This window comes from Capricornis sumatraensis, chromosome 8 (assembly GCF_032405125.1).
Source record: "Capricornis sumatraensis isolate serow.1 chromosome 8, serow.2, whole genome shotgun sequence".
Classification (NCBI taxonomy): Eukaryota; Metazoa; Chordata; class Mammalia; order Artiodactyla; family Bovidae; genus Capricornis; species Capricornis sumatraensis.
In genome coordinates this window covers 59,349,658-59,366,590 of record NC_091076.1, presented here as the reverse complement: position 1 = coordinate 59,366,590, position 16,933 = coordinate 59,349,658, and the positions used below count along the sequence as shown (strand labels likewise).

General features: G+C 40.5%; 2 protein-coding genes across 2 annotated transcripts; one reads left to right on the top strand and one right to left on the bottom strand.

The window, feature by feature from the left end:
* Nucleotides 1-1,881: 1,881 nt before the first annotated feature.
* Nucleotides 1,882-2,817, bottom strand: LOC138083945 (olfactory receptor 4D1-like). The gene is given in 1 exon segment (XM_068977961.1): nt 1,882-2,817. A coding segment is annotated over 1 exon segment (936 nt).
* An 11,363-nt stretch (nt 2,818-14,180) lies between these two features.
* LOC138083985 (olfactory receptor 4D2-like) lies at nt 14,181-15,116 on the top strand. The gene has a single exon (XM_068978018.1). It carries the CDS (start codon nt 14,181-14,183, stop codon nt 15,114-15,116), a length of 936 nt encoding a protein of 311 aa, XP_068834119.1.
* The last annotated feature ends 1,817 nt before the right edge of the window (nt 15,117-16,933 follow it).

The window sequence follows — 16,933 nt, the reverse complement described above, 5'->3', positions numbered from 1 at the left end:
AGGGTAATGCATCTGCTTGCATTGCAGGAGACCTGGGTTCAAACCCTGGGTCAGGAAGATCCCCTGGAGAAGGAAATGGCAACCCATTCCAGTATTGTTGCCTGGAAAATCCCATGGACAGAGAAGCCTGGTAGGCTACAGTCCATGGGGTCGCAAAGAGTCGGACACGACTGAGTGACTTCACTTCTTCACTTCTAATCTTTATAAGTGAGATAATCTCATTCTTTAAGCCATTGTGAATTGGTTATGCTGCTACTTGCAATCAACAGCATCCTTATGGATATATATTTCAAAGAGGACTATCATAGTGTCCAAAAGAGCTCACATCCTCCCATAGAGATGTGTGTCCTATGTTGAGTATCACATTTTATAAGGCATGTGGTCATATGAGAGTAAATATAGAGGAGATGGTCAGGATGTTGGAATCAAGAAACCTGTCACAATGGGAACAATTGAATGAATGTAGATGTTGCATCTGGAGAAGAGACAAATTAGAAGATGAGAAAAGTATTGTCAAATACTTAAAGGACTTTAACATGAATGGGAAAACACTGTTCTTTGGGACCTCCCAGATCAAACATGACAGAGTTCATTTTCTCTCCTGTCATCTCACCCACTGCGAATGGGGGAAAATGTGTGAAATGGGGCAGGGAAGTATAAGTGAAGAAAGGATGAACTCGAAGCTGCCATGATGGCTTGGAGAGCCTATAGCTTTTATTTCCTGGATGGGATTGTTGCTGGGAGGGAAGCAGAAACAAGAAAATGTTTTTATTATCTTCTTAACTTTGGAGCGATGTTATACATTGACCAAGACTTTAACAAAGGGAAACATACCTCAAAGAGAAGAGGTAAATAAATACTGGTTATACAGAGACAAGTGAAAAGATTTGAACTTGAAAGGGAAAGAACAGGGTGCAAGAAAAAACAGAAATGCTTATCTGAGTAGGATAATGTCTAGGTACTAAGAGGATTTAAAGATAATTACAGCTCAATCCTCAACCCCAAGAAAGCCCTCATTCCAGGGTAGGAAGTCAAAGAGAAAGGCAAAAGCCCATGAGGTTGGCAGCTTTGGACTGAACCCATACCTAAATCAGGATCACTAATAGACATGGCCCTGCCCTCTCTGGCTTTGGTTCCCCAAACATACTACAGCATCCTCTTCTTAGCCATATCATGCAAATGATGTAAAGATTGTGCACAGAAAGCAAAATAGTTCTCAGATTATCCAAGGAGCATTTGGTAGAAAAGGAAGAAATAAAAGGAAAATACTCTTATGGGAAATATTTAAACAATATTAAAAATGAAAAAAAAGTTATATAATAAAAACTCATTGTTTATGAAAAAATATTAAAAATAAGACTACTTCCAAAATACCACCATGGAGAATGAGGCATAGAGGCAAGGAACAGGAAAAAAAAAATGTGATTGCTCTAGAATTCAGATGAAAGTGTTGGCCATTCATCACAGATATTCATTCACAGATGAGGAATTCTCCAAGTTTTTCCTTGTGATTATATGAGACCCTGAATTTCAAATTCCATCCACATCTCCTGCCTCAAAACTTGGAGTTAGAGGAACCATCTATTGACCAGGCTCTGCCCCTCACTTGATCTTCTTCATTGAGCAAGTCAGTTCTCTCTGAGTTTTTTCACTTGCAAACTGTTTAATATAATAATAATATATCCACTGTCAGTTTTCTGAGAATGAGACAAAAGTGTAAAAGTGCCTAACACAACACCTGACACAGGAGATTTTGCTTTCTGTAGAAATACTAGCTTAATCTCAACTGCCACACTCAATAAATATGTTTCATCACTTCTCACATGGAAAAACAAAAGTTCAGAGGGAAGATCTGTCATTTAAAGTCAACCTATTTTAAGTTTACTTCCTGCTGGAAATCACTAGGTGCTTGCCCAATCTCTTCATGGCTGCCTGCATCTCCTGGTTCCTCAGGGTGTAGATGATGGGATTGAGCATGGGGGTCAAGACAGTGTAGCTGATGGATGCTGTCTTGTCCATGGGGAATTAAGTGAAGGGCCGGGCATAGATATAGACACAAGGAATGAAAATCATAGATACAACTATGATGTGAGTGATGCAGGTAGAAGCTGCCTTCCTCCTCGCCTGTCCAGACTGGGACCTCAGCATCACCAGGATGACAGTATAAGAGATCAGAAGGAGCAAAAACCAGATGAGGACCAGCATCCCACTGTTGGAGATCATAAGGAACTCCAGGAGGGAAGTGTCAGTGCAGGCAAGTCTCAGCACTTGTGGAGTGTCACAGTAGAAGTTATCCAAGGTGTTGGGGCCACAAAAAGGCAGTGGGAGCATCAAAACAAGCTGGACAATGGAGTGGACAAAGCCCCCTACCCAGGCAGCCACCACCAGCCCCACACACACTCGAGTGTTCATGATGGTGATGTAGTGAAGGGGCCGGGAGATAGCTATGTAGCGGTCATAGGCCATCACTGAGAGGAAGAAGACAGTCCCACCTCCCAAGAGGTGCAAGAAGAAGATCTGGGCCATGCAGCCATGGTAGGAGATGGTCTTGGTCTCATGCAGAAAGTCCACTAACATCTTTGGAGAAGTGACTGTGGAATAGCAGAGGTCTATGACAGCAAGATTTTGCAGCAGGAAATACATAGGTGTGTGGAGCCTGGAATCAGAGGTCACTGTGATCATGATGAGGAGGTTTCCCATGACAGTGGTGGTGTAAACAAACAGGAACACTAGAAACAAGAAGAGCTGGAGCTCCTGAGTCTGTGAGAGCCCTAGGAGGACAAATTCTGACACCCACGTGAGGTTCCCTGATGCCATGGTGTCTTCTCCATACACCTAAGTAACACAAATGACAGACCTCTGTCTGAAGTTGCTGCTCACCTTTCAAGTGCTCAGGGGCTCAAAATGATTTGTCCAAGTCCAGAAGATGAAAATTCTCATGTGCATATCATAATACCAGGTGCTGATCTAAGTAGTCTTTCTCTAAATGGTTCACTAATTGGTGCTGGAATACATATTCATGAAATAGCTTAAAGCTGTCAAAAGACATGTGCAACCTGTCTTTCCAATATTCAGTGTAACATAATGGTAGCAAGACACTTGGAGTCCAACAGAAACAGTCAAAATTCCAAGCTTCCACATCCTTGAGATTTGACCTGCAAGTTACTTAATCTGAGTCCTAGGTTCTACATCTATAAGAACATGTTTTCCCTATGAATTGTCTAGGGAATCAAATAAAATAGTACATAAATTTCATAGAACATTATCTGGAATAATAAATGGTAATCAGTCTCCTCTGTATAGTCTCCTACTCTAAAGACCTCCTCCCTTTTTCCAGTCTTTAATATCAATACATTTTTGTACCAGTAGTTCTTCATGCAACAGTTAACACATCATAACGTTAACAAACATTTCGTTTGTCTATGATTTTCCTCCACTATTGAACCTACTGTGTTACAGACATAGGTCTCGATTTCACAATTTGCATCCTTGCTCATAGTGCATGATAGGTACCTGATGTTAACTGCTTTTGTTGTTCAATTGCTAAGTCGTGTCCACCTCTTTGTGATCATGTGGACTGCAGCATACCAGGCTTCATTGTTCTCCACTATCTTGAGTTTGCTCAAATTCATGTCCATTGTGTCAGTAGTACTATCTAACCATCTCATCCTCTGCCGCCCACTTCTTCTTTTACTTTCAATCTTTCCCAGAATCATTGTATGTGCAGGTCCCGGAAGGGGAGCCTCTGGACACAGTTGCACCCTTGGATATTTCATTTCTCCCCATCCCCAACTGTAGGTGGCTCCTTACTGGGTAAGGCCCCCCAGATCACAAGAGTCAGAGGAGTAACTACTTCATTAGCAGAGAAACAAATGATGAATATATTGCTTGAAGACTAGAACTCTTCTGAAAGGACAGCAATTCCAGAAAATGATATTGAATCCAAGGGTAGAAGAGAAAAAATGTTGAAAAAATGGAAATAGATGAAAACTCTAAAGGAAGGAAGCAAACTAAAAGGAAGGAAAATAGGGGAATAAAATGAGTGAAGAAAGGAGAGATGGGGTGAAGGAAGGAGAGATGGAAAGATGGTGGGGCAAGGGAGGAAATATGAACAAAGGTGAAGAAGAACTCTCAGGGTGAGAGATAGAGGTGACAGGTGAGGGTCAAGTGTTCTCCTCTCTCCCTGCCTCATCTCAGCCCCCACTCTCTCCCACCTGACTTCATGCATTCCGTTATTGATCAGAGATCACTCCCTTCTTATTTTTCACTTGAATTTGCTTTCACTTCACTCTTCCCTCTACAAAGCTGTCCATGAGACCTTTCTAAATGCTGACCCAATCACTTCCCCCTCTCACCTCTTATAGTGATGCTCACCAGAGCCCCTTAGAAGCCACATCCAATATTTTGTGGATCAAGTCAGGGTAGAAACACACATACTTACACTTGTACATGCAGCTCAGCTTGTCATACAGGGCTATAAAACATAACCTCCATATGCCTTTCTAATCAATATCTCCACCTCTAATTAACAATTTGCTCTGTAGTGGATTATAGTCTTAAACATGATAACATATTTATTTATTTCCATGTTTGTTTCCTGGAATTTTCTTCCCTACCGTCTCATCTCAACCTTAGAAAAGCCCACCTTACCCTTTCTGTCACTCCTATCACCATTTCTCCTTTGCAGAAAAAATCCAATTGCTCAAGTTTCTTTAAACATTTAAAGCATACCCCAATAATGTTTATCATCATTTGTTTCCTTTTTCAGCTTCTCCCCTAAACCAACTATATCATTATTTCAGTGTTTTAGTAACCTCAGAAATTGGAACAGCATCTCTGATAACAGCACATGCTCAGTGAATGTTGCCAAATAATGTATTAAGTAGGTGATAGATTATGTGCAGTATTTTTAGTGTTTTAGTATTTTAAGTATCCTGTTTCTTGTCTCATAAAGCAAGTTCTATGCTTGGTTGCTGAAATTCCTGGGTTTTACATGTAACATGAAGCCACTGTATTAACAGCACAGTGCCCCCTCCAAATTACTTCCCAAGGCTCTCCTCTTTTTTAGACTTAGTACCATCAAGTCTATGACACTGGCTTATTCTCCTCACCTTCTAGCAGATGTTTTTAAAAACCTAACTACTATTTTCCTATCAGTAGGTATGGAAACACTCGGACTCTCACCTTCCTTCAGCCCCAAGTGGAAGAAGAGAGTTCACGTTTTACACTTTCTGGGAGGTCCTCTCCATGCAGTCTCATAGCTTCCTGACCTCTGCCATCACTCACACACATGACTCATGGGCATGGCCTTGGGGAAGAGGGGATCTCCTCAGGGAGAAATGATTGGACTGGGCTCAGGAAGCAGAGCTGGAATGAGTCCTGCTGGGGATGAGGGAACAATGGGACCTGTTAATAAGTTTCTAGGTCTCTCAAAAGCATTATTTGAAAGGCCATCTTGAGCAAAATAAACAAAGTAATCAAAAACAAAATAACAGAAGCCCCACAAAACAAAAACAAAAACCCACCAAAGACACTGAAAATTGTGGAGGTTCATGACATGTTTGGTAGGATACCAAGATCAGAAAGAACAGAACCTCTCCAAAAGAATCAAAATCTCTGGGAGTTTTGGAAGGACCCATTAGATCACCTAGAATGGATATGAAGACTCAGAAATGCCCACACAGAATTTTTGATGTGGTAGGTCTTAGTTGGAGCATGAAAATTTGCATTTCAAACAAGTTTTCAGGTGATGATGATGATCCTGCTTCTCTGAAACCACAGTTGGAGACCGACTGACTCTGAGTTTCACTGTTCTCTGCCAGCACAGTGGTGGTGGTTTAGGCCTTAAGTCATGTCCGACTCTTGTGGCCTCATGGACTATGGCCCGCCAGGCTCCTCTGTCCATGGGATTTTCCAAGCAAGAATACTGGAGTGAGTTGCTATTTCCTTCTCCAGGGGATCTTCCCAACCCAGGAATCGAACCTGGTCTCCTGCAGGCAGATTCTTTACCCACTGAACTACCAGGGAAGCTCATCAGCACAGTGAACAGTTCTTTCTCATATTACCAAAACAACTTGACTGATAGCTGACTTTAAAAACGTTAATTGATCTTAATTTGGATGATGTCATAGGTGGGAAAATGTTTGTATACTACGTTGGAAAGAAATCCTGTAAACTCTTTCATTTTGTCAACCAGATCCCCAGATCGATTTCTCATCCATATGCAATTATTGCACCATCTTAAAACTCTAGCACTCTTTATATATGAATTAGTACTCAATGAGATCCTTCCTTTCATATAAGCACTAATACAGGAAATGTTTGTATTTTCTTAATATGATGAACTGTTCAGAATTGGAATTAACTGTCTTCATAACCTTGGTGAACAATAAAAACTGATAATTCTTAAATAGCTTTCTATTCTACATGAGATTCCAGGTTGGTCTAAATTCTTTTGAAACAATTATTTATGCTTAGCAAAATATAATCCCTCTGGAATATTAAAAAATGTGAAGCTCTGTTTCCCCCCCACCCCAGGTGATGCTAGTGATAAAAAATCCACCTGCCAATGCAGGAGACGAGAGACGTGGGTCTGATCCCTGGATCAAGATCTCCTGAAGATCCCCTAGAGAAAACTAAGATCATGGCATCTGGTCCCATCAATTCAGTTCAGTCGCTCAGTCGTGTCTGACTCTTTATGACACCATGAATTGCAGCACGCCAGGCCTCCCTGTCCATCACCAACTCCCGGAGTTCACTCAAACTCATGTCCATCGAGTCGGTGATGCCATCCAGCCATCTCATCCTCAGTCGTGCACTTCTCCTCCTGCTCCCAATCCCTTCCAGCATCAGGGTCTTTTCAAATGAGTCAACTCTTCACACGAGGTGGCCAAAGTATTGGAGTTTTAGCTTTAGCATCAGTTCTTCCAATGAACACCCAGGACTGATCTCCTTTAGAATAGACTGGTTGGATCTCCTTGCAGTCCAAGGGACTCTCAAGAGTCTTCTCCAACACCACCGTTCAAAAGCATCAATTCTTTGGCGCTCAGCTATCTTCACAGTCCAACTCTCACATCCATACATGATTACTGGAAAAACCATAGCCTTGACTAGACAGACCTTTGTTGGCAAAGTAATGTCTTGCCTTTTTAATATGCTATCTAGGTTGGTCATAACTTTTCTAAAGCGTCTTTTAATTTCATGGCTGCAATCACCATCTGCAGTGATTTCGGAGCCCCCAAAAATAAAGTCTGACACTGTTTCCATTGTTTCCCCATCTATTTCCCATGAAGTGATGGGACCAGATGCCAGGATTTTCGTTTTCTGAATGTTGAGCTTTAAGCCAACTTTTTCACTCTCCTCTTTCACTTTCATCAAGAGGCTTTTTAGTTCCTCTTCACTTTCTGCCATAAGAGTGGTGTCATCTGCATATCTGAGGTTATTGATATTTCTCCCAACAATCTTGGTTCCAGCTTGTACTTCTTCCATCCCAGCGTTTCTCATGATGTACTCTGCATAGAAGTTAAAAAAGCAGGGTGACAATATACAGCCTTGACGTACTCCTTTTCCTATTTGGAACCAGTCTGTTGTTCCATGTTCAGTTCTAATTGTTGCTTCCTGACCTGAATATAGGTTTCTCAAGAGGCAGGTCAGGTGATCTGGTATTCCCATCTCTTTCAGAATTTTCCACAGTTTCTTGTGATCCACACAGTCAAAGGCTTTGGCATAGTCAATAAAGCAATAGATGTTTTTCTGGAACTCTCTTCCTTTTTTGATGATCCAGCGGATGTTGGCAATTTGATCTCTGGTTCCTCTGCCTTTTCTAAAGCCAGCTTGAACATCAGGGAGTTCATGGTTCTCGTATTGCTGAAGCCTGGCTTGGAGAATTTTGAGCATTACTTTACTAGTGTGTGAGATGAGTGCAATTGTGCAGTAGTTTGAGCATTCTTTGGCTTTGCCTTTCTTTGGGATTGGAATGAAAACTGACATTTTCCAGTCCTGTGGCCACTGCTGAGTTTTCCAAATGTGTTGGCATATTGAGTGCAGCACTTTCACAGCATCATCTTTTGGGATTTGAAATAGCTCAACTGAAATTTCATCACCTCCACTAGCTTTGTTCATAGTGATGCTTTCCAAGGCCCACTTGACTTCACATTCCAGGATGTCTGGCTCTAGGTGAGTGATCACACCATCGTGATTATCTTGGTCGTGAAGATCTTTTTTGTACAGTTCTTTTGTGTATTCTTGCCACCTCTTCTTAATATCTTCTGCTTCTGTTAGGTTTATACCATTTCTGATCTTTATCGAGCCCATCTTTGCATGAAATATTCCCTTGGCATCTCTAATTTTCTTGAAGAGATCTCTAGTCTTTCCCATTCTGTTGTTTTTTTCTATTTCTTTGCATTGATCGCTGAGGAAGGCTTTCTTATCTCTCCTTGCTATTCTTTGGAACTCTGCATTCAGATGCTTATATCTCTCCTTTTCTCCTTTGCTTTTCACTTCTCTTCTTTTCACAGCTATTTGTAAGGCCTCCCCAGACAGGTCCCATCACTTCATGGCAAATAGATAGGGAAACAATGGAAACAGTGACAGACTTAATTTTCTTGGGCTCAAAAATCACTGCAGATGGTGGCTGCATCTATGAAATTAAAAGACACTTGCTCCTTGGAAGAAAAACTATGACCAACCTAGATATCATATTAAAAAGCAGAGATATTACTTTGCCGACAAAGGTCCATCCAGTCAAACCTATAGTTTTTCCATTAGTCACGTATGGATGTGAGAGTTGAACTATAAAGAAAGCTGAGTGCCGAAGAATTGATGCTTTTGAACTCTGGTGTTGGAGAAGACTCTTGAGAGTCCTTTGGACTGCAAGGAGATCCAGCCAGTCCATCCTAAAGGAAATCAGTCCTGAATATTCATTGGAAAGACTGATGCTGAACCCGAAACTCCAATACTTTGGCCACCTGATGAGAACTGACTCCTTGGAAAAGACCATATGCTCAGAAAGATTGAGGGCAGGAGAAGAAGGGAGTGACAGAGGATGAGGTGATTGGATGGCATCACTGACTCAATGGACATGAGTTTGAGTATACTCTGGGAGTTGGTGATGGACAGGGAAGCCTGGCATGCTGCAGTCATGGGGTCACAAAGAGTTGGACTCAACTGAGTGACTGAACTGAACTGATGTCTTCTTTGGAGAAATGTCTATTTAGTTCTTTGGCCCGCTTTTGATCGGGTATTCATTTTCTGGTATTGAACGGCATGAGCTGCTTGTACATTTTGGAGATTAATTCTTTGTCAGTTATATCATTTGCTATTATTTTCTCCCATTTTGAAGGCGCCTTTTCTTCTTGCTTATAGTTTCCTTTGTTGTGCAAAAGTTGTTAAGTTTAATTAGGTCCCATTTGTTTATTTTTGCTTTTATTTCCATTACTCTGGGAGGTGGGTCATAGAGGATCTTGCTGTGATTTATGTCAGAAAGGGTTTTACTTATGTTTTCCTCTAGGAGTTTTATAGTTTCTGGTCTTACATTTAGATCTTTAATCCATTTTGAATTTATTTTCGTGTATGGTGTTAGAAAATGTTCTAGTTTCATTCTTTTACAGGCAGTTGACCAGTTCTCCCAGCACCACTTGTTAAAGAGGATTTTTTTTCTCCATTGTATATTTTTGCCTCCTTTGTCAAAGATAAGGTTTCCATAGGTGTGTGCTCACTCTCAACACTACTGTTTAACATAGTTTTGGAAGTCCTAGCCACAGCAATCAGAGAAGAAAAAGAAACAAAAGGAATCCAGATTTGAAAAGAAGAAGTAAAACTCTCACTTTTGCAGATGACATAATCCTCTACATGGAAAACCCTAAAGGTACTACCAGAAAATCACTGGAGCTAATCAATAAATATAGTAAAGTTGCAGCATATAAATTTAATACACAGAAATCCCTTGCATTCCTATACACTAACAGTGAAGAAACAGAAAGAGAAATTAAAGAAAGAATCCCATTTACCATTGCAACAAAAAGAATAAAATACCTAGGAATAAATTTACATAAGGAAGCAAAGACCTATATATAGAAAACTATAAAACAATGATGAACGATATCAAAGATGTTATAAATAGATAGAGAAATATACCATGTTCGTGTTTTGGAAAAATCAATGTAGTGAAAATGAGTATACTACCCAAAGCAATCTATAGATTCAATGCAATCCCTATCAAAATACCAATGGCACTTTTCACAGAACTTGAACAAATAATTTCACAATTTGTATGGAAACGTAAAACCTCGAATAGCCAAAGCAATCTTGAGAAAGAAGAATGGAACTGGAGTAGTCAACCTTCCTGACTTTAGGCTATACTGCAAAGCTACAGTCATCAAGACAGTATGGTACTGGCACAAAGACAGAAATATAGATTAATGGAAGTCAGATAATTTTTACAGCACATCAAGATTACAATGCCAGTTAATTCCAGTGTTGAGCAATTCCTCATAATGAAAAAAATGTGGGTTTCCTGTACCAATCCTTATTCTAGAGGTGGTAAGAATTCACATGTAAAGAATGTTGGCATCAGTATGGGTGGTTAATCAATTTTGGAGCTTTGGTTGGCAAATAAGGGACAAGGTTTACAGGGCAGTAAGTTTCCACTGTAGTCTACAAGTATTTTTCCACCTACAAATTTCCCTAGGAAAAGATCAATTAGGCTTAAAAGTAAGAGAAAAAGATGAAAAGAAGAAGGGGAAGAAGAAGGAAAGAAATCAGACCAGTTATCCCAAAGATTGCACGACAGAGAGAACCGTCCCTGTGCTGATAAGAAAGTCCATGGGTCTCAAAGTGTGGTCCCCAGAACAGGGGCATTAACATCATCTGAGAGCTTGCTATAAATGCAGATTCTTGGCCTTATCATTGACCAACTGAGTGAGAAAGTCTGGGGCAGGAGCACAGTCGTTTCTCTTTTAAGAGGCATTCCAGGTGATTGTCTCACAGGTAAGAACCACTGTTCTAAGAACTAATTTCTTCTAAAACTTTCAGAGAATTGGTTTCTTTTGAAGAGACTCTTGTCTTTTTGGATCTTGGCCTGAGAATTCTATATTCTACAAATCTATAAAATTATATTGTCCTTGGTCTTTTTGACCCCAAGGGAATAGCTCTTAATGAATATGTGTTTTTGAGGCATTTTGAAACTTTTTAACAACTCCCATTGCTCCCTTTCCCCCAGTGGTAATCGGCCCAGCCCTGTTTCCTGAGTGAGGTCAGTAGTTTCTCCCTAAGGATATTCCCTCCTCCTTGGGTCACACCTCTTGTTGTACATGTGATGTATGGGCAGTGGCTGGTAAATTAAAAATAAAGCAGAAAAAGGATCTTCAAGAAGATGTTAGACCTGAAGACTCTCTACCATTCTGGGCTGAAAAAGGTAAGAGACCCAGGCTCTCCTCACCTGTATATAGAGCAGCTGTAAGAAGCATCCAGAAACATTTGCTAGAGGGTGGAGAGAATAAACAGATGATATAGACTTGATAGAAGTAACTCTTAAATGTGATGAGAGCATCAAAAAGTAATGCAGGGAAAACAAGGTATTGAAAACAGATTCCTCAAGTTGCATGTGCAAAACCAAGCTTTTCACAACCAAGTGAAAACTTGGTCCTGTGATTTAGAGGGAGAATGCTGAAAGCAAAGGAAAACAGGGTACACAACAAAATTTTCTACGTGGTCACGTTGAACAAGATAACACAATTATGTACACATACATTATGTTAGCAAGCTTTTTTGAGCAACTGCTAGATCAGAGTTGTTATTCTAGATGATGGGGCTACTAAGTAATTGAATTTACAATCTAGCTAAGAAAAACAACAGAAAATAAATTATAAAAGCTATAAAATGTTATTGGAACCCTGAGAATTTAGGGATTAATTCTGCATGGCAGAAATGGAGGAGTCACAGAAAAGGTGATATCTGGAGACTTCTAAGTTGAGAAGGTTGTAGAAGGTATTTCAGGAAGCACAATTTATTCCCAAAGCTACAGACATAAGCAAGCATATGGCATATGGCATATGTGAGAGACTATGGATTCCCTGAACATCAGTTCCTGGGTAACAGGGATACTGATGAGAAAGGTAGATGGAGCCTACATTTTAAAGCTTGGTGTGACATACTGAGAGGGAGTTACATGTATGTAAGCATGTATGTCAACCCTGAATTAACCCATTAGATCACTTCTAAACGTTTGAGTTTTAAGCTGTGGGCCCTCGATACTCATTAAAAGATTATTGAAAAAGTTGGCTTAAAGCTCAACATTCAGAAAACGAAGATCCTGGCATCTGGTCCCATCTCTTCATGGCAAATAGATGGGGAAACAGTGGAAACAGTGTCAGACTTTATTTGGGGGGCTCCAAAATCACTGCAGATGGTGATTGCAGCCTTGAAATTAAAAGACACTTACTCCTTGGAAGGAAAGTTATGACCAACCTAGATAGCATATTGAAAAGCAGAGACATTACTTTGCCAACAAAGGTCCGTCTAGTCAAGGCTGTGGTTTTTCCAGTGGTCATGTATGGATGTGAGAGTTGGACTGTGAAGATAGCTGAGCGCCAAAGGATTGATGCTTTTGAACTGTGTTGTTGGAGAAGACTCTTGAGAGTCCCTTGACTGCAAGAAGATCCAACCAGTCTATTCTAAAGGAGATCGGTCCTGGGTGTTCATTGGAAGGACTGATGCTGAAGCTGAAACTACAATATTTTGGCCACCTCATGTGAAGAGTTGACTCATTTGAAAAGACCCTGATGCTGGGAAAGATGGAGGGCAGGAGAAGAAGCGTACACAGAGGATGAGATGGCTGGATGGCATCACCAACTCAATAGACATGGGTTTGGGTGGACTCTGGGAGTTGGTGATGGACAGGGAGAACTGGCTGCAGTTCATGGGGTTGCAAAGAGTTGGACACGACTGAGTGACTGAACTGAACTGAATGAGGGAGGAAGACGATGAGATATGAGTTTAGAAAGCTCTCTGTGACAGTGACATAGAAGATGGACTGGAGTGGCTGCAGATGGAAGCAGAAGGATGAGACTAAAATGACCTCTGATGGATGATAGATTGTAGGAGGCAGGTGAGGGAGGGGAGTGAGGCAAGGCAAAGGGAGTGAGGAAGCCCCTTAACCCTCACCTGTCACCTCTATCTCTCACTCTCCATGTTCTTCTTCATCTTTGTTCCCATTCCCACTCCTGCCCCTCCTCCTTTCCATTCCTCTTCCTTCTCGCTTCCTTTTAATCCACCTTCTTTATTCCTTTGCCTATTCTGTTTCTCTTATGTCAATATCTTCCTTTGTCTTCTCCCTTGTAATCAGTAATATCTTCTAAAATTGTTTCTTTGAGTATTCCAGTCTCCTTTGTACAAGATCCATCACCCATTTATTAATCCAGAGAACCCCTCTCCCCCTTTTCTTGTCTCAGGACATATATCATACATGTCCTGTTACTGCTCCCAGTAAAGGACCACCTGCGTCAGTCGGAGGAGGCACTCCCTATAGCTTTTCACCCACCCAGAATCAACACCACATACTTTTTGAATATTGACTATCAGCAAAGTGTGCATGGTAGGACATAAATAAGTTATAAGATACATATTTATATCTCTGGGAGCTTAGAGTTGAATTATAGAGGGAAAACATAGACTTATGAAAAGTCCATTCATATTATAATGTGTTAACTGTTGCTTGATAAATGACTGATACAAAAAATGTATTAGAGATTGGAACATGGATTTATTTAGATTAGGACGCTACACAGAGGAGAGTGATGAGCATTTATTATTCCAGACATATTCTAGAAACCTTATGTGTTATTTAATTCCATGGAAATTTTCTAGAAAAGAAAACTTCTTAGAGATGTGGAAACAGACTCAGGTAAATACCTTACTCAAGGTCAAATCTCATGGAATATTAAGTTCTGAAATTTGACTCTGGTTCTGTTGGACTCTGTTTTCCCACCACTATATTACACTGAATCTTTGAAAAGCAGATAGCGTGTGTCTGGATGGCTTTAAGATATCTCATGAATGTGTATTCCAGCGTCAGATGAGGACTTGGACAGTTGCTTTGAGTCACTGAGCACTAGAATAGCACATAGTAACTTCATGCATCTCTGTCTGTGGTGTGTTTTATTTAGGTGTATGGAGAAGACATCATGGCATCAGGGAACCACACATGTATGACAGAATTTGTCTTCCTGGGCCTCTCACAAACTCAGGAGCTCCAGCTAGTCTTGTTTCTGGTGTTCCTGTTTGTCTACACAACCACTGTCATGGGCAACCTCCTCATTGTAGTGACAGTGACCTCTGATTCCAGGCTCCACACACCCATGTATTTTCTGCTCAGAAACCTGGCTATCTTAGACCTCTGTTTCTCTTCAGTCACTGCTCCAAAGATGCTGGTGGACTTGCGTGCTGAGAAGAAAACGATTTCCTACCAGGGATGCATGACCCAGATCTTCTTCTTCCACTTTCTGGGAGGTGCCATGGTCTTCTTCCTCTCAGTGATGGCCTATGACCGCCTTGTTGCTATATCCCGGCCCCTCCACTATGTCACCATCATGAACACTCAGCTCTGTGTGGGGCTGGTCATGACAGCCTGGATGGTAGGTTTTGTTCATTCCATTTCCCAACTGGTCCTGATGCTCCCACTGCCTTTTTGTGGCCCCAATGTCCTAGATAACTTCTACTGTGATGTTCCACAAGTTCTGAGACTCGCCTGTACTGACACTTCTGTCCTGGAGTTCCTCATGATCTGCAACAGTGGGATGCTGGATGTCATCTGGTTCCTCCTCCTCCTGGTCTCCTACTCAGTCATCCTGGTGATGCTGAGGTCCCACTCAGGGCAGGCAAGGAGGAAGGCAGCTTCCACCTGCACCACCCACATCATCGTGGTGTCTATTGTTTTCATTCCAAGCATTTACCTCTATGCCCGGCCCTTCACCTCCTTCTCCATGGACAAGGCTGTATCCATCAGCCACACGGTCATGACCCCCATGCTCAACCCCATGATCTACACCCTGAGGAACCAGGAGATGCAGGCAGCAGTGAAGAGATTAGGGAAACGCCGGGTGCTTTGTAAAAAGGAGTGATAGTGGGTCACTCCTCTTTGACTTTGTTTTCTGTTTGTAAAGTGGAGAAAGAACTGTTGTGTCCGTCCTCTTCATAGCTTGTGGATGTGCTGTGAGGGTAATTGTGGAAGTGAATGAGTATCAAAAATAAGCAACTTATTCAGATTTTTAGGAAAAAGGAAAATATCCTTTTTTTTATGTGGTGGATTGTTTGAACACTCCTACAACAATAAGATGCATTGCCATGGAAACATTCTGGAAAGCCATACCCTCCTTTCTGCCTTCTTGGTGGACAGTTTCCTCTTAGGATAACAGCATTTCTCCAGAAGAGCAGTTCTGTTTTCTGTATTTGACCTATTTTTCCTATACCCCATTTAGGTATGAGTCTGGATTGTTGGAAACTGTATAATATTTAGAGTCTTAAGCCTTGGAGACCCTAACCCATCACTTATCAAATAGATAAGCTTGAATGAGACACTTGGCCTCTCTTGAACTCATAACTTCTTCTTCAACAAAGTTACTGAAATTGGTATCTGACCCCACACTTCCCAGCCTTATTATAAGAATCAAATCCAAAAAATTGTGAGAAAACATTGAGTAAACCATATACTTTATTTGATTCAATTTTCAAGTTTAAAATTATCATGAATATGTAATTTTTTCTCTTTACCTTTTAATATAGTATAATTATTACAAGCAAAAAGTTATGAGTAAAATGCATGTAAGTTGTAAAACACTATTATGTGAACATTCATGTACCTGCTACTCAGTTCAAGAGCCATAGGGAACCAAAAGCTTATACCTACCTACCCATAGAGTCTCTCATCACATCACTTTTCCACAGATGAAACTATGTTTTTGAATTTTATGTTTATCATTCCATTGCTTATAAAAATAGCTTTACTACATTTTTACACAATCAGTTTATTGTAATGTTTTGCCTCGAGTTTTATAAACATATCAGACTGCATATAATATTCTGTTTTTTTCACTCAACAATGTTTTTTTTTTAATTGGGGGCTAATTATTTTACAATATTGTAGTGGGTTTTGTCATACATTGACATGAATCAGCCATGGGTGTAGATGTGTTTTAAATGCTGCATATTATTTTTTTGGATTAGTTTATTCTTTTGTGTGGAGAAGGCAATGGTACTGCTGTATAATATGCCATTATGAAAATTAGCTTTGGGGGATTGTGCCCAGTTTTCATTCTAGCCAACAGTACTCTTTTGCATATTCTTTTACTTGTCTCTAGCTGTTTTGTTGAGGAGCTATGGGCCTTTACCTTGAAGTGGAATTGCTGAGTCATGACATCTTCAAACATTTACCTTTACATAAAAAGTGCCAAATGGTTTTCCAAAGTTGTATCTCATTCACCTTCCTCAGTAGTACTGAAGTGTTCCCATTAATTCATGTTCTCCCAACAGTGGATATTGTTGAACTTCATTTTTGCCCATTAAGTGGGTAAAAATGGTATTTCACAATAGCCTTAATTTTAATTTCTCTAACATTTCTTTCCATATTTTTTATTGTATTCAGGTTTTCTGTGAATGCATTTTGTTCAGTTTTCTATTGAATTTTTCTAGTTCATGTAGGAATTCTTATATAATTTGTTGATGATCTATTTTCAGTTATATTTATTATAATGCGTGTGTGCATGCTAAGTCGCTTCAGTCATGTCGGACTCTGCTACACTATGGACTGTAGCCCTCAAGGCTCCTCTGTCCCTGGGAATCTCCAGGCAAGAATACTGGAGTGGGTTACTGTGCCCTCCTTCAGGGGATCCTCCCAACACAGGGATCAAACCTATGTCTCTTAAGTATCTCCGGCATTGGC